At 41.9% G+C, this 24,903-nt stretch overlaps 1 protein-coding gene across 2 annotated transcripts in view; it reads left to right on the forward strand.

Annotated features, from left to right (window-relative positions):
• Scfd2 (sec1 family domain containing 2) overlaps positions 1-24,903 on the forward strand; it is a 370,804-nt gene that overhangs the window by 307,637 nt on the left and 38,264 nt on the right. For both annotated transcript variants that reach the window (XM_026385802.2, XM_026385811.1), the window contains exon 6: positions 23,926-24,071. In XM_026385802.2, the coding sequence (XP_026241587.1) occupies positions 23,926-24,071 (146 nt within the window). The remainder of the gene's footprint in view (positions 1-23,925; positions 24,072-24,903) is intronic.

Here is a 24,903-nt window from a genome sequence, read left to right on the forward strand (position 1 = left end):
CTCTCACATGCTAGGCGAGCGCTCTACCGATGAGCCACAACCCCAGCCCTCTATTTGTCTGTCTCTATGTCAGTACCATACTGTCTTAATTACCATATGTGTTTAATGACTGCTAACCTTCATATATGCATTGGTTATTAGCCAATCAACTTTTTAAATTACACATATGCCCTTTACTTTGTGACTTTCATTGAATTATTCTGAATTAATAGATTAATTTGAAGAGAACTGATACTTCTTTACAGTAGTAATCCCTGATGGAACTTGAGTTTCATCTGTCACAGGTGTGTGAAGGCCAGAGCTTACTCTGAACAATGAATCGACTCCTGGCTTCTGTCTGGCAGATTCTCTGTGAATTGGAAGCTCCCTGGAATAGCTGTTTGTGACTGAACCTCGGGTTCATTACAGTATGTAGTTTTCTCAATGGTGAGCCAAAAGGAGAAATGATTGTAGTGTGATCTGCCAAGATGTTTTTTCAAGCTGAGTTATCAAATATATATAATTAGGTAGAGGAAAAAAACTGTAAGAACAGGGGGAGGACCAGCATGGCTCTGATAGCTGGAACCCCAAGGTAGCCTGAATGAGCGCACTCACACTCACCCAGGCACCATGCACAGGCTCCAGCAGCTGGGAAGCATCAGCAAGACAAGAGGTTCAAAAATAGCATCAGGGGAAAACAACAATAGTGTCTTCAAGCCTGCTGAGTTTGACAGGCCCAGCCAATTTCATTCCAAAGATTATTACCCTTTTCTTCTGATGTGTACTTTCCTGCCTCTCCCAGCTTTCCAACCATAAATACCTGAGATCTAAAGAAAAACAATCCCTGGGTAATAATGTCAATCCTTTATTCTCAACGGCTCCAACACTGGAAAATGAGAATTTTTAAAGAATGAGAACCGATTTTCTTTTAACTCTGAAGATTTTATGGAAATTAAACTACGTAGCTGTGTTATGAAAAACAATAGAAACATAAATAATATTTTTAGTTGAGGATACAGGAATGGTAATGCTGGTTCATGACCTTCATCAGAGTCATTGTCATGGTAAAGCATTTGTATTTCCAACTCTAGAAAGTTTTATGAGAACTTAATACTCCTCCTTGTTGAAGAAATTATAATGAATTTGAAGTATAGACATCAAAGAGTAAGAGGGGGGGAAATGACCTCAACTCTTTTAGAGTTGGAATGCTCTGGTAATTTTGAAATATGGCATTCTTCCTCCTTTTAAAATCACTCAATGGGATATACTTATTTTTAAATAGAAACTTTAAAATATTTTACTGTGAGAATTTGAGGTTATTTTTGGCCTTTTGAGACTATCTATGGCTGCTAATCACAGCTTCAGAAGATGCATTTACACCAAGAAGGAAAAGATAGCAGGCTACCCCTCAGGACTGACCGTCGGTGCTAAAAATGCAGATCCTGCGTACCAATCCAAGAGATTCAGTTTTTGATGTAAGCGTCTTATTCTATGAACCTTTTACAAGTAACCTATTTCCTTTTTCCATTGTTGTGAATTATTCCAAGTTCACAACTTTTATTTTCTCCTAAGACTATAAGAACTAGAAGATGATTTTTTAAAGGATGCAGGATTTGCTTTTAAAATACCCTTAATTTAAGAATAAGAATCAGATCCCCCCACACACAGAAGTTTGATGTATAAAACTCACCCTCTTTATTCTTAAAGAAAAGAAAGGAGTATTACAGTTCTCTTGAATCCTTCCATAACTTAAAGATTGGAGAGAAAAAAAATAGTTAAATCTAAAGTCAGTAAAAGAATCATTCCATTTGAAATGTACTCTTGGAAAGTACACCTAGAGACCTCTGGTCACCAGGGGCTGTGAGAAGGTCATGTTCTAGTGGGAGCCGTGGCTTTCTGCTGATAAGGAATCCTATCTTTTTGCTTTTGTTTATTGTGGTGATGCTGTTTTTTCTGATTTGGAGTTTTTTATCCTTGACTTAGCAGAAGCAGAACACATTTCCCATGGATCAACACTGAGTGCTGATGAAAAAAGAAACATTTGTAAAAAGATCAGTGTTCTAGCCCCACTTTTTTCCATGACAAGGAGGATACAGGATGATTTAGCCAGTTTAGACTCCAAATGTATGTATTTACGTAGAGATTATTTGTCAGTAGAAAATCTTAAATGGGGGACAGAGCTCTAGAAATAAGAAGGCAGCCGGATTTACTGGGATAAGTTCCTTAAAGAAAAATAAGTGTGCAGTTAAGTCAGACTCATGATGCTTGAATGTGTGGATTTTTTCTCCTTGACCAACATTTAGACAATATAGATGAAAGTACAAGTCCCTCTCAGTGTCTCCTCTTTTCTTATTCCATTCCTCTTTCCCTGAGTAACCTCTGTCATCAGTTTGGATACAGTCTTCCACATTCTTTTTTAAGTATGCACATAACAAATGTATATGCAAAGGGATGCTTAAAAGTATATAAGGCTTCTTAAAGCATATATGAGCATCATATTCAACATATTGTTCTGCAGCTTGCTTTTCTGATTTAATATATCTTAAAGTTTTTTTCAGATCTTCCCATATAGATATTTTTGTTGGCTGCATAACATTCACATAAGACATATAAGAAAGGCCAGTCAATTTTGTTCTCGAGCGTAAACTTTAGATGATAAATGTGTCACTGAAACAGCAGATATAGGCCACGCCACCCATCTCTTTGCAGTATTGTACAGTTCTCTGACATGAACTCTGAGGCATAGAATGATGCAGTTATGATTCTTTTTCATCCTGTGGTCTCTTCCTTAAGTATCGAGGACATGAAGCTTAAGACATGATCTCTAAAACGTGGTTGTTACAAAAACAGCACACTTTTTCTCTCCCCCAACCACAGGCCTCCTGGAGTGAAACTTAATAATATTGTGGAAGTATGAAAATCTTTTTTAAAAATAAGTACTAATATGTCATTTGTATGATTAAAGAAATGAGAATTCTCAGTCTTGTTCTACATTGACATAAAATAAGTAGTAAGAGATAATACTTATAGTAATTATGCAAAACTGTATAAATTCAGACACAACTCGATGAGACAGGATGGGTTTCAATTTACAAGTGTTATCTATCATTCAGTGAAGTCCATTGAGAATATTTTTAGTTCTTATTATCCTTGTCAATTTCTAAGGGTTTATCTGCTGAAAATTGTTTGCACCGTTGACATTTAGATATCCAGGTGCTTTTACGTTTTAGGCTTTCATTTTATTAGAGTCTTTTGTAAATAAAATGTTCTCAGTGGGCTAAAAATAAAAGGAGACGTGTGATTGAATGTGGTTCTATTTTAGGTGCATTGAAGGGTTGGGAGGACAGGAAATGCAGCTGGTCACCCAGAGCCATCATATAGTTGTTGTGATCTGACCCGCCAAAGTTCAGGGGTTACCAGTGGGACAGTGTTAGGGGCCAGACCTGTCAAAGGTGATGAGGCCAGGAGCACTTCTCTTTCCTGAGCAGAAGGTCCTTATAAAGGGGCCTGAGGGAGGCAGGTAGTTCTCTTGCCCTTCTGACCCCTGCCACAGGAGGACACAGCAAGAAGGTCCATACCAGATACTGGCACCTTCATCTTGGACTTCCTGCCCTTCAGAGCTATGAGGAAATGTGTTTCTATTCTTTATAAACTACCTGGTCCCAAGTATTCTGTTATAGTCCCATGGAATGGACTGAGCCATAAGCTTAATGCCTACCTTCAACAGGGATTTTTTTTTTAAGCCATGAGTTACTAACAGGATTTCTTTCAAGTAAGATATTTAGAATTCAGTACATTCCGTGAGGCATAGTCTTGATTGCTAGTGTGGAGGAGCTGGGAACTGCCGCCAGCCTCCTGTGCCAGGGACACCATCTTGAATTGGTGGGCTACTCCCACACATTTCTTTCATTTTAATCATTCTGAAGCATTTTAGAAGATTCTTCTCTAGTAGCAGCAGGGTAATGCATATTCAGATAAAGCCCAGTTCTCTTTCAGTTAATACTTGTTTTATGTGCTTTTTTTTTCTTGCAAGGTAGATTATATAGGTCAAGTCTTCAGCCATCCATGTTTTGCTACAGAGGCAAATCCCATCTTGATGAGGACATTCTCATGTTGACATGCTCAGGATGGCTTAAACATTTTGAATGTCAACACACTAGCCCACTTGTTTATGCTTTCTCTTTGTCCCTTAGTCCCCCTACCTTCTGTTCCAAACCAAGGTGCAACTCATTGAAAGTGCCACCTAACGGTAACCTGACCAAGCTGCTTTCCCTGCGGGTCAGGCACCACTTCAAGGTCTTCCCATGTAACTTATCTGCTCCCCAACACCCCTAGGAAAAAAGAACTGTTATCTCCCATAATGCAATGATGAAGCCCAAGGAGTTAGGCAACTTGTCCAGCCCCACATAGCCAGTGCTGGAGAGGACAGGAATTGTTCCAGTCTCCTTGGCTTCAGAGGCCTTGCTTCTAACAACCACAAGATCCCATCTCCTCTAAATCAGAACCTCCAACCAAGATGGTCGTGTGTCTCGGATCAGCTCCCTGTTCCTCAGGTTCTATTGACGCTGGAATCAGCCCTCTCAACTGCTTTCACACTAGCACATACTTTCCAACATCCCTGTGGTGCCACAGCCCACCCTCACTGAGGGTAATGGGAACAAACACGAGCCACTCTGGGGATCTGTTACTGGGTTGTCAGGGACGTCAAACCTACTATTGCTCCACAGCCCCTCAGCTTCCTGGGACACTTTTCTAACTCCACCACTCTGCGCTGTCCGCCCAGTGACACTGTACAAGGTGTGGTGGATACGATAAGGTTATAAATGAGCAAGAAGACGGACAGACAAAGGCCCTTCGGTGCCTCAGGGAGTGAGCTCCCTGCCTGGTGGGAATTCCTAAGCCAGCTGGGCTGGGGGCTGCTGTGGACGACAGGGTGGGGCTGCACCTGTCTTTCACAGGTGGCTTGGATGTCACCAAGCAGTAGCATCATGCTACCATAGCTGTGTGTCAGGGCAAGGCAGGTGGCATATTCTTACCAAATGTGTGCAAAACCTGGGCAGAAGGAGCAGGACTTCTGTATTTGGCCATTATTTCTCGTTGCTTTCCTGGTTTCCCTTCTCCCCGCTCTTGTTCCCTTATCCTTTTTTCTTTGCCTCTGAGTGTGTCCCTAAGTCCCACCCAATTCCTACCCAAGCAAGACAGCTCTTCTTGTGCCATCCTGAAACTTACTGTAGCCTAGAGCACCACCAGTTCAGCAGCATAGCTGCCCTGTGTGCTGGGGATCCCACCCCAGTGCCCGACAGCAGGTTAGCATGGTGGGTGGGACTCTGCCTGGGTGCCCCTCCCTCCTGGCGTTCCCATGTTTGGCCCTTGGAACAATCTAGTTGTCATGCTTTTTTATAGACAGCATAGTGTAATCACCAGATTCATGCAGACCCGGATTCAAATTCATCTCTGTCACTTAACTCGCTATGTAACTTGGACTAAGTTCTCCTCCTTCTCTGAACCTCAGTTTCCTTAATATAAAATGGAGATAATACCTACTTCTCAGTGTTACTAAGGTTAGGTGTGCATAACATGCACATATCTAAAATACAGTAATGGTCACTTAACGTTTTCATTTTCTTTTCAGTTGACTAGCTAGATTCTTTATTCATTTTCTTCCACTTTCATCTAGAATTTGGAGGGCTGGTATCTGTGTAGGTTAGGATGAGCTAATAACAAACAACCCTAGAATCTCAGTAAGTCATCTCTTGATATCCAGGACTCCCACAGGTACCAGAATACTCAAACGTCCAAGTAAGTCCCTGATATAAAATGGTACATAGTATTTGCATATAACCTACACACATTCTCCTATATATTTTACCTCTGGATTATTTATAATACCTAATACAATATAAATGTTATGTAATTGGTAGCTACACTACATTATTAGGAAACAAGGACAAGAAAAAAGTCTGTAATGCTCAATATGGATGCAGTTTTTTCCCCAAGAATTTTCTCTCTGCAGTGGTTGAACCCAGGCCTCCAGAACCTCCAGATACAGAGAGCCATGTTATTGCTGTGTACACATGGATTGGTGTTTTCGTCAGCTTTTTCATTGCTGTGACCAAAAGACCTGGCAAGGACAATGTAGAAGAGGAAGGTTTATTTGGGCTCATGGTCGCAGAGGTTCAGCTCATGGTCAGCCAACTCCATAGCTCTGGGACCACGCTGAGGTGGGAAGTCATGGCAGAGGATGCAGAGAAAGAAGGCCACTCGGGACGTGGCTACAAGGAAGTAGAGAGCTCTGCTCACCGGTGACAAAATATCAACCCCAAAGGAATGCCCCCAATAACCTCCTCCAGCCATACCTACCTGCCTGCAGTTACCACCCAGTTAACCTGTCAGTGGGTTAATCCACCGATTAGGTCACACCTCTCATATTCTAATCATTACACCTCAGAAAATTCTTGCATTATTTCACACTTGAGCTTTTGGGGACACCTTATATCTAAATGATAACAATTAATTTATCTGTATCCTGTGTCCCCCTCAGTTTGTAGGAGCCCTGCAGGCAGCCAGAGGCCTCCTGGCTTCCGTGGTCACAGAGGCAGGTAGAAGAGGAAGTAAGTGAATTACACACTAGCTTTTAAAGGCTTCTACCGAGATATGGCACCTGTCACTGCCAATCCATGGTCCTCCTCACATGGGAAAGCATGAAATTCTACCACACACCAGGAAGAGGGGACCTGGGATGCTGTTCAACACCAGTGACTACCCGGGGGCATTGGAGATGAGTAAACCTGGGAGCGAAATCTAATTTTGTACAATGAAATCTTAATTTAAATTCCTTTCACCTAGATCAAGTGAGGGTTGTTGCATAAGTCAGTAAAATCAAGAAAATGGTAATGGCATTGTTAGCTTTTTGGAGAGAACAAAGCATGTTAATGATATGAGGGGTGTGTGGTTAGTGTTGGGCACTTTGCAGCAATCCAGTCTTAAATGTTCATGGCAACAAGAAGCAGACTCCTGTGCTTGTTAGTATCTTACAGATGGGCCCTAGGATCACTAGCAGGTAATAAAGATAATATCTTTCTAAATAATCCATAATTTAGGTCTGTCACAGATTAGACTGATCTTTCTCCTATTTGTTTAAATTTGAGCTGTTTTGTTATGTTTATGCTATACTTGTTATCTTAATCCTTCAGGTGTTTGTTTATTGATTTCCTGCTGTGATAAATACATAGCATTTTAGAGTCTGGACACTGGGTCTAGATGGCTCCAGTTCAAATAATGGTCTGCCCATAAATTGGCTGTGTGGCCTTGAGTAAATTACTCAATCTCTCTGTGCCTCATTTTTCTCTTCTGTGTAATGGGGATGATAACAGCACCTGTTTCATAGGACAGTTCTGAGGATTAAATGAATTCACATATATCAAGAACTTAGAATAGTACTTGGCGCATAGCAAGTACTCAATAAACATTACCTATTATCATCATTCTCAGGCTCAATGGAGAAATGCAAAGAGAGTTTGGTCCAAGTGTCACTTTTTATGTTTTGTTTGCTGGTCTGTGCTGTGTTCAGTGCCATGGGCCAGGCGGTGCTCAGTAAGCAGGTGTTGAGTGAATCAGTGCATGAGCCCTCACCTTGTGCAGTTTAAAGAGCAGCCTAATCCTTTTCTGTGTAATAAGAGTCTTTTTTTTTTCCTGCTTATTCTTTTTTTATTGATTTTATTTTTTTAAAATATACAACAGCGGAATGTATTACAATTCTTATTACACATATAGAGCACAGTTTTTCATATCTTTGTATAAAGTATGTTCACACCAATTCTTGTCTTTATCCATGTGCTTATTTTTTTGCATACAATATATACCACAATTTTTCATATCTCTGTTTGTATATAAAGTAGGTTGACACCCAGTTCATATCTTCATACATGTACTTGGATAATGATGTCCATCACATTCTACCATCATCCTTGCTAATCCCATGCTGCCTCCCTCCCCTCTTTCCTATCTAGAATTCATCTGTTCGTCCCTTGTTCCCCCTCCCTACCCCATTATGAGTCAGCCTCCTTATATCAGAGAAAACATTTGGCATTTGTTTTGGGGGGATTGGCTACTTCACTTAACATTATCTTCTCCAATGCCATCCATTTACCTGCAAATGCCATGATTTTATTCTCTTTTATTGCTGAGTAAAATTCCATTATGTATATATGCCACATTTTTTTTATCCATTCATCTACTGAAGGGCATCTAGGTTGTTTAGCTATTGTGAATTATGCTGCTATAAACACTGATGTGGCTGTGTCCCTGTAGTGTGCTGTTTTTAAGTCCTTTGGGTATAGACTGAGGAGAGGGACAGCTGGGTCAAATGGTGGTTCCATTCCAGGTTTTCCAAGAATTCTCCATACTGCTTTCCATATTGGCTGCACCAGTTTGCGGTCCCACCAACAATGTATGAGTGTGCCTTTTACCCCACATCCTTGCCAACACTTAAACTTCATAATAGCTGCCTTTCTGACTGGAGTGAGATGATATCTTAGAGTAGTTTTGATTTGCATTTCTCTGATTGCTAGAGATGATGAGCGTTTTTTCATATATTTGTTGATTGATTGTATATCCTCTTCTGAGAAGTGTCTGTTCAGGTCCTTGGTCCATTTGTTGATTGGGTTATTTGTTTTTTCAATGCTTAGCTTTTTGCCTACTCTTTTGAAGGTCTCTGCTAAGATACCACCTCCTCCAATAGGCCCAATTTTTTGCCATTTCTTAAATATCTACCTCCATTTTTCTTCTGGGCATTTCTTTCCAATAACTTATGATTCGTTGGTTTGTTTATTGATGTGCAAATGTCTGTTCTCCCTCTCCATAGTATAAGATGAGCGGAGGCACTGAGCCTCCAGTGCCTAGTGTGTACTGAGCACTCGGTAACTGTGTATTGAAAGGAAGGAAGATCAGCTTACAACTAAGGAATAGACGAGTTGGTTTAACTCACAGGAAAAGACCGAGTAAGTAATGGGACAGATAGTGCATAGGAGTTGCCGAAGGGAAGGTGACTGAGAAGTGACTCAAGTTTAGGATCGTGGACGTGGCAGACAGGTGCACAAGCTGAAGGAGGCAGAGGGGCAGAATAGTCTTGAGTCAGCTTCCCGCATCAGACTTGGAAGGAGAAGAGCCCAAGGGCCCGGCCTGATGCTGAAGGTCAAGCAGTGGCATTCACGGTGCCTTGGGGACTCAGTGAACAGACAGGCTAGACAGGTGTGCGGGCAAAGAGGAGAGCTACCTTAGGATCCTACCACTTAGACACTCACTGACTTCGAAAGGTGATAAATCAGGTCCAAGACTGGCCTTGTAAATAACCAAGAGGAATGTGCCCGACCCTGCATGTTAACGACAGAGACAGTATTTTCTTCCCCACTGGAAATACAGCCTCTGCTGTTGACCTTGCTGAGAGCCCGCACTGAGGAGTGAAAGATGAAACCAAAGCCCAGGCTTCTGCTAGGCATCAGGGACAGGGGGCTGGGGTTAAGTGAGTGAAGCTGTGACACACAGGAATGTTCACTGGGAGCGAGTCAGTCTGGGCACCCAGCAATGAATCACCACTACCCAGAGCCAGCCGCCCTCCTTGCCCGCCAAAGCGAGTATTACTTGGGTCAGCCATGAAAAGTAAAAGGAGATTGACGTGGATTGCTTTTCAGAGGTAGCATATCTTTATTTTTTCTTAATGCTTAAATTATATGCTTCTGAAAAAATCGAAATGGAACAGAGGCCCATAAAGAAGAAAGTAGAAACCTCTTATAATTCACAAGAACCCTTAGGAGGTGACTGCTTAACAGTGATTTATTGTGCACCTACCACATTTCAAGCACAGGCACTATTTTAAAAGGTTCGAATACATCAGTATTTAAACAAAGGTCTTTGTCCTCTCTGGGTTTATGTTCTACTGTTGTGCTGTATGTCACAGTAGCCACTAGCTAAATGTTTCACCAGAAACACCAGCCACATTTCAAGAGCTCAGTGGCTATATGTGACTAGTGGTTATTGTATTAGGCAACACAGATACAGAATATTTCTATCAAAGCAGAAAGTCCAGAGGAATAATAAGTGAAACAGTTTATAATAAATTATTTTGTATTTGTACATACAAATGGGTACATGTGTGTGTGTGTGTACAAGATAGGACATATGCTATATAACATAGGTACTGTAGTTCTGCTCAACAACCTACTCTTGTCAGATAATCTAGCATCTCTTATTAATCAATAATAGATCAGACACATTAATTTTTATCCTCCCACTGATGGGTATTTAATTAATTCCAAGTTTTTACTATTATAAACAATATTACTATGAAATCCCTTGGAACTTTTACCTTACCTTATTTCTCTAGTCCTTTTTTTTGGTGGGGGGTACTGGAGATTGAACCCAGGGGCACTTTAACACTGAGCTACATCCTCAGCCTTTTTGAATTTTTTTAATTTTGAGACAGGGCCTCAAACTTGCCTCTGTCTCCTGAGTCACTGCATTATAGGTGTGCACCACTTCTTTAGCTCTTTCTTAATCTGCATTCTGTGACATACAGTGAGATTCAGTAGCCACTAGCCACATATGGCCAAGTAGCTCAGCATACAGTAGGCACTCAGTACCTGTTGACTATGCCTGTGGGAAGCTTTGCAGAAGTTCCCAGAGGTGCATTTCGAGTTCGTGCACTTTCCAGACCTTCATGTCCCCCTGGCCCCAAAGCAAACCAGACGGTGCCATGGCCTCTGAAAATCTGGAGCCTGAAGCTATAGCCAGCAACTTCCATGCAGGGCATTTTCGTCTTGTTTTGTTTCCAGAATAATTATACATTTTTAATCTCACCACATGTTACGTTTATGGACCACCTCCTGGGTGCCTGGCCCTGCACGAGGCGCCAAACCTGTTGCAGGCCTGAGACGGGCTCATTTTATGAGCTCACAATGGAGCTGTTGTGGCAACCGTGGGTAAAGGGGATATGGCTGTTCGTTAAGGCTGGTCCCGAGCCCTAGGCACAGTTTCACTGGGATGGAGGTGAGTGCTGGGCCCAGAAAGGAAGGCAGTGATATGCTGGTGTGGAGGGAATTCCTGTGTCATCTAGGTGGCCCTTCTAGGTTAGTGGGGTTTTTCTCTGCACAATGGAGGCCAAAAGAAATTCTAACCTTTTTGCAGTCTTTATTTCTCAACTAATTCACTCCAACTTGCTCTTTCAGGCCCATGAGATGTCGAGCCCTCTCTGGGCTGCGGTGTGTCTTCTGCCCTCAGATCACAGAGCTGGTTCTGTGCCTTAACCCCTCCCGTCCTCACCCTGCTGAGGGAAGAGCTTGCCCAGCCATCTTGCCTAAAATCACCCTCCCTCACCTTTATAGAATGATGGTGAAAACAGCTGTGGGCTTCACAATGTCCCTGCTCAGAAGCCAGCGAAAGACTGGATGCCCTACATCTTTGTGATGAGTTCTTTTTGTAGACAGAATTTGACTCACCTGTCGACCAGGGGATTCAGCTCAGTTATCTCCAGCAAAGGTTGAAGGAAAGGGGTAAAAGCTGCGTGGAGCTGTCTAGACAGTAGTTAGGCAGGTAAGGAGTCCCTGGAAGGCTGCAGACAAGAAACCCTCACTCACTCCTCAAGGCAGGGAACTGCTGCTCTCTATCCTGCCCCTTCCAAACCCTAACCACTGGGGTGTGACCTGAGTGCGCTTTGAGCCTGTGAGCTTTCCTTGATTTCTCTGCCTTTGTTTCCAGGGTCTGTCTCAAGCGTCTTCCTGGTTTCAGGGAGATATTTTTGTCCTCCTCTCTTGCCACAGGCGCATTGGCAGCCCTTTCTGGATGGCATCCCATCTGTGAATCAGGAATGGCTGACCCACACACTAATCCACGCCACTCCAAAAGAAAATACAGAAAAGTGATAGATAAGGGGCCTCATTTAGTGAGAGCTTAAATTTCAGGCCCAGCAGTGCTGGCTCAGTTCAATGGAGATTTACAACAACAGGTGCAGGGGACCTAGAGTGAGGCCCGGAGCTGTGTGCCCATGGGGGTGGGGAGAGGGAGGGGCCTCACTTGATCTGTCTGCTATTGGAAGAAAAATAAACGCCATTTGCTCTTCTATTCTTTTAAGAAACAAAAGGGATGAAAGAAACTTTAGGCCAGTAAGCTTCCCTTTTATTCTTCCCTATTCCCCAAAGAGATCAGAAAATGATCCCTTATTTTTAACCACTTCATCTTCCCCAAAAAATATGAGGGTAAGAAGACACTGCTGTCTCCCTGTGCTTCCAGAATCTCATAACAAGCCCAGTGGAGCCGCAGCTTAAAAAACAAAATGGAAAACAAAGGGTTTAAAGAAATCTTCCAAATGACAGTGGGAACAAGAGCCTGGAGACAGCCAGACAGTAATTTGAAAAGCTTTTAAATATGCCATGATTTGAACTTCTGATTTCACCCTTTTCTACAAATGGACAATTAGCGTAGTGCAGGTTTGTGTAATTAACAGGCATTACAGAGGGCAGCGTTCATAGCAACCTGGGTAAGAAAGCATTTCCCAGCAGCATGTCATAGCCAGAAATGACACTGTATTATTTGCACACTCTTAAGCCCACTTTCATTGGCATTTCTAAAGTGAAGTACAACCTTATCTCTTTTTCCTCATGTGCATTAGGCTTTTGGTAGTATTTTTCAAACCAGCAATTAGACTGGAAATGGGCTAAGAGTCAGACTGGAACACAAACAGTCCTCACACTGTGGTTCTTCACAGCTTCTTTTTTGACCTGCACCTGCAGGAAGACTTCCTTGTGGTCTTTTGGGGGAGCTCTGGAGCCTCTGCTGCAGCTGTATCTGTTCAGGTCCCCAAATATGCCCCCTTGTCCTCTTCCACCAACACACGCACATACCCTTGCGACGATGGAGAACAGGGAGGGACAGGGTGTGGAGGGTAACACAGCAACAAGCTACTTGCAGGAAGGGGTACATCAGACATGCTTCCTGGAGGGCAGGTGGGATCAGCCACCAGTGGGTCTGGGAAGGACCATCGATGGAAGGAGTATCTGGACTCCCTTTCCCTCTCTCTGACATGCTGGCCTGGCCCATGGGTGCTGAAACTTTGCACCGGGGAAATATTATTCCCAGCTGTAATGGAAGGATTGGCAGGCTTTCTCCAATTCAGAGAACAATAAAATAAGCAGATCACATTTTTCCAAACCTGTTCTCATCCATCCTGTGTTATCTTTGTTGCAGCTTCGTCTTTTGTAGCTACTGCCCCACCCACCAAAAAAAAGTAAGCAAATTGCCAGCAGTGCTTAACTTGTGGGCAGGGTGTGATGATTGCTCTGTGTACCTTGTTTTCTCCTGGTTCAGAGGAGAAGTCACAGTAACAATTTGTCATAGTGTTCCTCTACTGGGCGGCCTTCAGGTGGTCTTAAGGTGCAGCCTAGCTCCCAGGACTCTGCCACCTGGAAGCTTTTGAAAACAACCAGATCCTGGGCTGGGGATGTGGCTCAAGCGGTAGCGCGCTCACCTGGCATGCGTGTGGCCCGGGTTCCATCCTCAGCACCACAAACAAAGATGTTGAGTCTGCCAAAAACTAAAAAATACATATTAAAATTCTCTCTTAATCTCTCTCTCTCTCTCTCTCTCTCTCTCTCTCTCTCTCTCTCTCTCTCTCTCTCTCTCTCTCTCTCTCCCCCTCCCCCTCCCTCCCTCCCTCTCTCAAAAAAAAAAAAAAAAATACACAGATCCAGGTAACCTGTCAAGGCAGCTCTGAGAGTGGGCAAACCATATTGAGCTCTTCAGACCCAGCAGAAATGTCAGCACACTTTGAAAGGGGTCTTATTATAGTATAAATGTCAAGCTTGTAATTCAGTAGAATTAATTTAACTGAACAAAAACAAGCAACTTTTTAGGAAGCACTTATAGTGAGATCTGCCACTTTGAGCCCTTGGCTGTGACTAGTAGGAGCCCATACTCCTCGGGGATGGTGAGATTTGTGAACACATGCTCTGTAAGTGGCTGTATGGCAGGTTTCATGACTGGGAAAGCAGCCCAAAGCCAAAATTGATATGAAAGAGATCTGATTTTCCCATGGTAAAAGCCCAATAATAGAAGATTATGTAACTAATCAAAAATCCAACGCCTACATTTTTTGAGAAATACCCTCAAACATTGTATCTGTTTCAGTTACTCTGAATGGTGAACTTCAGGATCTCTTTGTCTATAATATATTTGGATTGGTTTGATAGACAACATCATGACGAACATGAAATTGTATTAATTCATATGATATAGTATCATATCATCTATTAAGTTCTCAAGGATTCCCTTAGTTAGCCACATACAATCTTAAGATAAAGAAATTCTCTATCTTTCAGTTATGGTAGTCAGAAGAGCCACCTTGGAGATATTTCTCAGAATCATATTTGAGGAGATTTTTAGAAATAGTTGGGGTTATTTCATGGCTTTGTGATAATCTAATATCATCTGATTTGCTGCCTCCTTGGCACTCCTGCTTGCACCTCAGATAGGATTACTGCTTTCTGGGCCTCACAACTTGACCTTGAACCCTGCCAGGCAAAGCTACCCTTAAAAATGGGTGCGTTCCAAAGCATGTTCCTAACAGTTTCTTTCCTTCTTCCTCCTACATGAGTTCTCCTCAAAAGCCTCAGAGCTTGGGCAGCCACATGCAGCATGTCACATTCTCTCTTGACTGTACAAGTCTTCCCATGTCTTCCACTCATCCCAAACCTGCCTAATGATAATAGAATTCAGCTGTCATTTGTTCCTTTAATCATCTATTTTAAAAAGCTGAATTTGCTGGAGGCTTAGAAAGCAGTGTAACTGGTTTTTCTTATATTTTAAGAAGATAGCTGTAATCTATAAAAGATTAGGTGACATATATTAAGAGGCATAATTACATAATAAACACCCGTGGACCCACCACCCTATCCTGTCCCTTTGCTTACATACGTCCCTACTCCACTCTGTCCAGAGGTAACCACTGCTCTGAAGTGTGTATTTGTCATTCTCGCTTCTTTTAAAAACAGTTTTGTCACATATGTATATATTCCTAAACCATGTGTGGTTTAGTTTTGTGTGTTAAATAGACAAACAGAATTCATCATTGCATAGAATTCATCAGAGCAACCATAGAGGTTACTCTTCTCTGGTCGCCTTTTTGGGAGTTGATCTGTTTCCCAGTGGAGGCTGCAGTTCCTCAAAAACAGCTGGGAGCTCTTTGTTTGAAATTTCCTGCAGAGGTAGTTCATCATCGAGATAAAGTTTATTATCAAGAAAATCAGTGCTGTTGCTGTACAGAATGTTTACTCTGATTCCACTATTTTTCCTACAACCTCTCTTTTTTCCCCATTCATTTATTTAAGAAATATCTAGTGGGCCAGCAGTGAGAGTTCAGCAGAGGAGAGTTGAGAGTCTTGCTCCCATTGGAGCTTGTCCTTCTGTCTGCTTCCCTCCATTGTTACTTAGGCAACAACTGTAGTTGCAGGATAAGAGATTACAGGATACAGAGCAGGAGTCAGCAAACCAATAGGACTGTCCAACCAGTATGGGCAGGAGCCAGAGGGAGGCTTATGAAGAGACTTCAGGAAATAGCCTTCGTAGGTGCCTACCTCTCTTGGACCCTTTGTGGCCTCACTTTGGTATTTCTGGCACAGATTTTGTTAGAATACCTCATACACTTAAACATATTCATGTCATTGCTTGTTTTAGTCAGGTTTTGTTTTTTGTTTTTTGCTGCTGTGACCAAAAGACTTGACAAGAACAATTAGAGAAGGAAAAGTTTTTGGAGGCCGTTCATGGTTTTAGAGGTCTCAGTCCATAGATGGCCAACTCCATTCCTCCGGGTCTGAGGTGAGGCAGGACATCATGGCAGAAGAGTGTGGTGGAGGAAAGCAACTGGGAACATGGCACTAGGAAGCAAAGAGAGAGACTTCTTTCATCATGGACAAAATATATACTCTGAAGGCACGCCCCCAAGGACCCACCTCCTCTAGCCACCCCCTACCTGCTGACAGTTACCACCCAGTTACTGGTTAACTATCAGCAGGTTGATGCACTGATTAGGTTAAGGCTCTCGAACCAATCATTTCACCTCTAAATCCTCTTGCATTGTCTCCCAGGTGAGCTTTTGGGGACACTTCAAAATGTCATCTAAACCATAACATTACTCTACCCCTGCTGAGAAGCCCCTGCTGTGTGGTGTAGCTCAGGGCCTCTACAATGAAGGAGAAAATGGGCTCTGTGACACCCGAAATCTGACAACCTAGATTACGATTCTTTTTATTAGAGGACTCAAAAGTCACACCAGGTCATTTAGATGAGATTGATGATGTAGCTGAGACTGTCTGGATAGTATAACTGGAACCTCAGGAATGTGTTTAGATTTTTTTCTCATTTGTAATAATATATATAATGAATATAAATTTTTGTATACTTACACACATTTCTTGTATTCCTCACCTGCCTTCACATGACCCAGTCACCAAAATAATGTTGGTAATCCTTCTGTAAAATATGACTAATGCCAAAACACTCACCCCCTCGTGGTTCTAAAGCCATCTCTGTGTGCCCATGCACATTTGCTCTTCCCAGTTAGGTACTTCTCAATAGTCAGCTATGTTTGCCCCAAACCTACTTATGCCAGTTATACTTGTTACTAAATTGCAAAATTTTAATTAAATGTTTTTATGTAGTGATAAAATAGAAATTCAGAAAGAAAACTGTTTTAGTGACAAACTTAACTGAATGCTTTTGAAAATAAAGATAAGTCACTTTTTAAAAATGCATTTGTGGGCTGGGGACGTAGCTCAATGGTAGAGCACTTGCCTACCATGTATGAGGGCCTAGGCTCTATCCCCAGCACCACACAAACCTTTCAGATTAGGTGTAAATAAGGCAACTATAAAGGATCCAAAGACAATAAAATGTAAAAGAATTCTGCCCTCAGATTATGCTGAAGTTCTCTTTAACTGCCAGTTCCATTTTAAACAGAGTAAATGGTATATCAGAAATCCTACAAGGTGCATCCTGAATTTTGTTAAGAAAGAACTGTGACCAACAGACAATGCTCAAAAAATAGACCTTGGCCTTTCATCAAAGGATTACTAAATGAGAGTATATTTATGTTTTTTAAAATATTTTTTTAGTTGTTGATAGATCTTTATTTTATTTATTTATATGTGGTGCTGATAATTAAACCCAGTGCCTCACACATGCCAGGCAAGGGCACTACCGCTGAGCCACAGCCACAGCCCCAACATTTATGTTTTAATTTAAAAAAATACATTTATTTATATGTGTATAAGGATGGATGGGTGGTTGGATATGGATATGTGCATGAGAGATTGATTTTTCGTGCTCCTCTCTTTAAATAACTTTCCCAGTCTCCTGTCTTTCTCAGGAACACTTGAAAAGAGAGCTTCTATTGTTTGCCTTATGTACTTGGCAGGGCCACCTGACTCAGGAGTCATTTTAAGTAGTCACATCATTAGAAGATTTTAGATGTGACACCACTTGCTAAAGACTTCTTGGTTTTTATTTTGTTTATTTATTTTCTCATTTAATGAAAGCCCTGAGAAACAAAACTCCATTTTTACAAACAATCATTTCAAAAGAGAGAAAAGGCATTGTCACACTGCTGGATGGATGAGGTAGGTCGTGACCTCCCAATGCTCTGCCCTATCCAGCCATGTCAAACCCCCTAGCAGATCTTTTCTCTGACTGGTCCCTGGAGGTGGGCCCCCTGCAGCTTGCAGAGAAGCAGCCAGCAGGGGACAAACAGGAAAGTAGCCTGTGCTTTCAATTCCAGACCAGTTAGAAGGACAAGAAGAGCATCCTTGGGCCAGAAGAAAAAATGGCCTCAGACCAGGCCTCTTGACTCTTGGATTATGGTCTGTTTTTTGACCCTGCCTTTTTCCAAAGTTATGAGGGGCCAGAAAAACTTTTAGAACTATGAGGAGAATAATATCAGTAAATAGGGAAACATTTCAAATCCTAATCTAGCCACACTCCCTGCTTTTCAGCACATCTAGCCACACAAGTAACTGTGCCCTGTGTTTAATCTGCGTGTGTGTGTGTGTGTGTGTGAATGTGTATGTGTGTAAGGCATTAGATAAGAGCGACTTCAGTTCCAGTCCAGACTGAGGCAAGTCTCCCATACAAGATGCTTTATTTGCTTTATTTTCTTGAATTCACAAGGAATAAAATCAAACCATGGAAACGATGAAAAGATGTCCCTAGAACCACAAAGCTTCAAGACCATTTCGTACAGAATAGAATATCTCAGCCACATAGAGGAAGGAGTAGAGCTTCATTCCAGCCATCCCAAGAGGATCGCTAAGTGATTCAGCCTGCTTTCCATTTTAACCTTGTTGTGGCTGAAAATGTGGCCCACCATGTACAGAGCCATGGAAACCACCATTCTGCCTCTGCTAAAGGCAATGGACTTGAGTAAATGGAGAAGGGTGGGAGGGGAGGGCAGGGAGGGTGGGCATGACACAGGAGCCCTGCTTTGTTACTCTGAGGAGTAACTGGACCCCTGCCCAAGAGATGCCAGGCCACAGAGAAAGAAACTGCAAGAATGAGTCGTCCCCTCCCCCATTTGGGAAGAAAACGGGCCTCCCTTATCAAGAGGTAGGCAACTAAAGTACACAGACTATGCTTAGCGAAAGGCTAGGATCAGCTTCTGTTTTATTACCTATTTAACTAAGTGGATTAAATGGAGTTCACTGGAATTGTACACTTAAGAGTTCCCTTACAAAATGCTGTTATCTCAGGAACTGGCTTAATAAAGCAGGCTGTCAGGGGTTTATTAGAAGTAACTGAATACAGCACCTTACAGAGCAAAGATTCAAAGGAGCCCACACAGCCGGACCTGGGAAACCTCACACCTTGTGTGGCCAAGGGAGAAGGGCCAGGGTCTAGACCTGAACCACCAATTAGCATCTGCTCCCAGGACAGGCCCAGGTCTTCCCAGGAAGAGAGGCATTTACCATTCCCTCCCTTTTAAAAGTGTTTCTTTAGCTTGGTGGTGAATTAAGTATTTTATTTTTTTTTTTAAAAAAAGTGTGTGGGGGGATACTATCAATTTTTTATATGTGTGATCTTAACACATCTGAGACAGCAGTTGTTAGGAGCCACAGCAAAAATATTGATACAGGCACCTTTGGATTTTATTGACTGCCAGCCAGCAATTCACATTCATATGGTAATTGGACTCATGCTGTCTAGCTGGGCCCATTTTCAGGACTCAGGTTACTCATGTCACTCTTGTAATGGGAGAGTTCCCATTGGTTGGGAAAGGATGGTAGGAGGGTGTTCCGGGGGAAGGGGAAACCGCCCGGCTCAGGTAGAACACACACACACACGTGGCGGACCCACCTGTTAGGGGACGCACACGGCCTCTCTCTAAATAAAACTTTGTCTCAGTTTGACTGGCTTGCGTTTTTGTGCCCAACCGGGTTGCAAGATTGCAAGCCCGCGTGCACTGACAGCTCAGCAGGGGTGCCGCAGGCAGTGCTCGGCAGCAGGAGCGGGACTCAGCCGGCCCGGGACCGGGCAGTTTGCGGCAAGCAGTCAGTACTGGGAATTCACAGAACCACCTTTGGAGAGGGCCTGCAAGGATTTGAATCTCAAATTTACCAGTGACTTGTGAAACGACCTTGTGGAACTTCTCTATGGCTCACTTTCTCCATCTACAAAATGGGAATGACAGCAGTATCTGATGGGTTTCTGTGGAGGTTAAACATGCTAATATGAATGAATTTCTTAGAATAGTTCCTAGCATAGAGTGAGCATTCTGTGATTATAGGGATTACTATCCTCTCAGAAACTCAGAAAATAACTCACCCCACTTAATAGCTTTTGTATCCACATCCCCTCTTATCTGTTAATTTCAACGTGAACTTGAAATGAGCAGCCTTCACAGATGAGACTTTGAATGGTGGGAGGCCACGTACATGGACAGCTCAGGTCTGTAGTCAGGGACATTTTGGACCCTGGCCCTGCTGGTGATAGCAATATGTGATCTCCCACAAGATATTTATCTTCTCTGACCATATTTCTAAAGAATTTGCACGTTTAACTTTCAATTTGGGTAAATAGATTTTCTAGTGAAGATTAATTAGGAAACATGCCTAAAGACTGAAAAAACCAAATCCCCTTTACCTAGTGTCGATAAAGCATGCACATCCTTGCACACTTCTTTGGGGATAACAGATGAGTTAGAGTTAACGATTTGGATGGAAGTTGCCCTGGTACGGCTGGTTTGAACAATGGACGTAATTGGCTATTTTTCAGGAGACTTTTACTTTCTTAGTCAATTTTGGACTTTTTGTTTTCCTTCCAGCAATTTGACAGTTTTATTTTCCTGTTGAATTCATTTGAGTTCAATTCACCAGAAACCTATAAACACTTCTTTCAAACAACCTACTCCAGTGTTGACTTTAATTGTTGCTTTTGCTTAACTTCAGTGTACAATCAACAACTTCCATGTATAATCTAGAATTTTTAGTAAATAATTTTTAGTCTAGCTGATGATTCTATTACACTCAGCTTAATGGGTAAATATACTCCTCACTTTCCAAAAAATTAAACCATATAAAAAATTGGATAAATTTCTCAATTCTATAGAAAGTGAATTGATTTAAATAAAAAATGTCAACCTATTAGATAGATTTCTTTTAGAGGAATAAAACACTTTGCATAGTATTAGAACTAGTATCATTTTCTTTCTCCTTAGTTTTGTGCCTTTTTTATTTGAAATAGCAATACATACTCTAAATCTTTAGATATCATTGATATAATTTCTGACATCTTAAATGGTTCAATCTGAGAATTTGTAAGAAGAAAGCTCTTGATTGAGTGAGAAGCCATTCCCTTCCAGGACTTCTTCTGGTTGATTGGTGCGTGATCCACACACTATTGTGTCTTACCAATTACAAGCATGGTGTGATGTCATTCAATGGTCTGTACCTGTGGATCTGAGCTTTTCTTGGTGATGAACCTCTTTAGGAATCAGGAAGAAGTTATGAATGTGTTCCTTGGAAAACTGCACACGTGCTCCTTCTCACAAAGTTTGGCATTGGATTCCAGGGAGTAAGAACATGTGACCCCTGAATCCTCTCCATCAGCTGACTCCCTTCCAACCCCTGCAGTTGATAGATCCCATGTGTGTAGGGTCTATTGAATACAGGGAGGATTTTTTTCTCACTGGGCTATGGTTTGGGTGTGGGTTGTCCTCCAGGGTCATGTGTTGGAAGTTTGGTCTCCAATGTGGTAAAACTGTAAAGAGGTAAGACCCAGTGGAAGGTGATTAGGTCATTAGGGGCACTGGCCTTGGAAGGGATTAATACTGGTTTTTACAGAGAGACAGTTCTCAAAATAGCACGTTGTTATTAAAGGAAAAATACTGGTCTCTCCTCATTCTCTGGCTTCTCCTCTCACCATGTGATCTCATACATTCTCCCACCATGATGCCACCTGCCATGTTGTGGTGTAGCTAAAGAGCCCCTTGTCAGAGGCTGAACAGAGAGGTTCACCAATATTAGATTTCCAGCCCAAACCTATGAGCTAAATAAACCCTTTTTCTTTATAAAGTTTCCAGTCTCCAGTATTTCATTATGACAATAAAAAATGGATTAGCACAACTATACTTTGATTTTTTTCCTTAATGTTAATGAGTCAGATGTTTCTGGAAGCAAGAACACAAAGATTAGACACAGGATTTTTGTCCGCCCTTTGAGAGTTAGTATATAAAATGTCACACAGTCATTAAGAGTATGGACTCAGCTACCCGTGTGTTACCTTGCTACTTGATAGAGTTGGGTTCTTTTTAATGCTTCTATAAATGTTAGATAAATTTCTTTTTAAGTTTAAGCTTGTTTGATTCTATCATTTCTCTCTAAAAAAACAAGTTCTCTGATCAAAATCAACAAGTGTCTCTTCACTTTATATTAAGTAGGATAGCTATAATCAAGAAAATGGATAATTTGGATAACAAACAGATAAAGCTAAACCCTCTTATACTCCTGTTGGGAATGTCAAATAGTGCCGTCACTTTGGAAAACAGTCTGCAGTTCTTCAAAAATTTCAACACAGAGTTGTCATATGACCCAGCAATTCTATTTCTAGGTAAATACCCAAGAGAAAATGTGTATCCACTCAAAAAAATTGTACATGCAAAACTAACATTTGGTAGGAAGAACCCAAATGTCCTTTAATTGAAGAATGGGTATATAAAATGTAGTGTCTCCATTCAATGAAATATGGTAGGCAATAAAAAGGAATGAAGCACTGATACACAGTACAACTTGGATGAATCCTGAAAACATGGTAAATGAAAGAAGCCAGTCACAAAATGTCACATATTCTATGATTCTATTTATATGAAATGTTCAGAATTGGTAAATCCATAGACGGAAAGCACTTTGGTGGATGCCAGGGTGTAGTGGTAGGGAAAAAATGGGATTTATTGCTGACAGGTATGTGGTTTCTTGTTGGCGAAATAGAAGCTGTTCTAAAATTGATTGTGGGGGTGATGGTCTTATACTAAAAGCTATATGGATTGTGCATTTTAAATGGGGAATGATTTACATCTTAATAAAGCTATTTCCAAACAATAATGACAATGAGATGACAGCTCTGGGTACAGCCTGCCTGGGTTCAATTGCAGTGGCAGCTCTGGAGTCAAGGATTTGAGACAAGGATTTGAGTGCAGTTACTGCATTTGGGAAGAGCCCCTGATCACAATGAGCCAGCAGGGAAGGAAGGAAGGCTGATCAAGGGGACGTTCATGAATGAGTTTCTGCTGTGGGTGGCTGATCCCCTCAGAAAGACTGTGGAGACCACAACTCAAAAGTGTCCCTGCCAGGGGTGAGAAAGTGGAGTTATTCCTATGTATATGGACTGTCAAGCACTTCCAGTCTGCACCTGTGCAGGTTTGACACTCTTACAACCAGAGAAAACTCCACATGGGGAGAACTAGAGACAGAGATGAGGGACAGAGACGGAGACAGACAGACATGCAGGAACTTGAGCTAGAAAGCACTCAAAGTGCCCAAGAACTGTTCACCAAACCTACAGGTGACATGAGGGGTGACACTGCAGATATGGACAGGGTTTTGATAATGTCCACTTATGGGAGTGTTACCTAACCTGTACCTCAGTTCCCACATCCTCAAGATGAAGAACATAATTGCTCCTACCTCACCAGGGCGATGTGAGAAGTAATGAGTCAATGCTCATCTGATGTAAATAAGAGGGTCAAGAATACACATTTTAATCTTTCTCCATTTTAAAAACTTCTGTCTTATTCTTGATCTTTTCTCTCCTGAATGAGCTTCTAACAAAATAGAGAGTGAGTCCATCTAATTCAAAAGGAAATAGAATGAATGCCGAGAACACTCTGCGAGGCCCCTTTGTGTCTCCTCAGCTCTGAATGGCTGCCTTTTGAAATATCCTTATGCTTTGTTAGCACATCAGACAGATGCCCATCCCAGCAAGTTCTGCTATTGGAGCAACTCTATTATTTTTTTTCAGTCTTTCTGTCTGACTTTATGGAAACAGTTAGTGGGATTCAAGCAAGGGAGCTTCATTAGGGGTCTCTTATATTTTTCCTTTGAGGCTCCTTAGATGTTCCCAAAGCTGTATTCTGAAGAGTGCAGCCCCTAGGGAGTTTCTTTCTATGAACCATCTGCAGTGTAGGGGTCTAAGCCAGTGGCTGCGACCCCAGGCATTCTGAGCACCACTTCTGTCAGAGGCATTTAGACTCAATATGTTTTGTTGCTCGTGGGTGATTGAAACAGCCCAGTTGGTGAACAGCCAGGGGAAATGGGTTTTTTAAAAAATTCCCAACTGTATTATCAAGCTCAAGCTGTCATGAGGAAAACTTAATTTAAGAATTTGCTCACCTAAGAAAATATTTCTGGATTGTTTCAGGCTGTGACTCTTCAATTAACTTGACATCTCACAAATCCAAAATTGCCGTGGATGAGCTCTTCAGTACTCTTCGGGACATTGCCGGAGCTCGGAGTCTCATGAAACAGTTTAAGTCTGTGTGTGTCCCTGGGAACCACAGCCACCAGGCAAGTGCATGTGCCCTAAAGTGACTGTCTAATTGGTTGCACTTTGAGGATTCAAAGGCTACAACTATACATACGGAAAGCCTTCATTTAATTCCTAAGATGAGGGGTTCTTTCTAGATGAACGCCTATTCCCTTTTAGTTCTGGGCTTGGGTTCCACTGACTCTGAAAGCTCTCAATTTACTTGTACCCTAGGCTTGATGCAGTAGGGTGACCACTGGATTGGGACTCACCCATAGTTTGTTGTTTTTTGTTTTGTTTTGTTTTTTGGTGGGGGGGTAACCAGGAATTGAACTCAGGGGCACTCAACCACTGAGCCAAATTCCCAGCCCTATTTTGTATTTTATTTAGAGACAGGGTCTCACTGAGTTGCTTAGCACCTTGCTTTTGCTGAGGCTGGCTTTGAACTCATAATCCTCCTGCCTCGGCTTCCAGAGCACCTAGGATTACAAGCATGCACCACTGCACTCAGCACACCCGTAGTTTATTGACTGTGGGTCTATCATATGCTTGTTTTATAGCCCTAGGCAAGTATTTTGGTTTCTTTGGGAGATGCCAAATGAAGTACTGCCCCTAGATGAGTCCTAAGTTTCTGGATCTAAACAGTCTATAAACATTTTGAATAATCAGAATAATAAAAATACTTAAAAATTATATAATAAGGAAAAAGAAGTTTGTGAGGGGCAAATACTTATTATTAAAACCCCCTCAGGGCTGTCTGAGGAGAGTAAGAGAACATCAGAGAATGTTTTGACCATTGAGTAGGAAGATAGTATGAGAAACCAATATTAAAATGAAACTCAGTGTGGGGAATGCACAGAAGAAGCCAGAGGG

Source organism: Urocitellus parryii, chromosome 10, assembly GCF_045843805.1.
Source record: "Urocitellus parryii isolate mUroPar1 chromosome 10, mUroPar1.hap1, whole genome shotgun sequence".
NCBI lineage: Eukaryota > Metazoa > Chordata > Mammalia > Rodentia > Sciuridae > Urocitellus > Urocitellus parryii.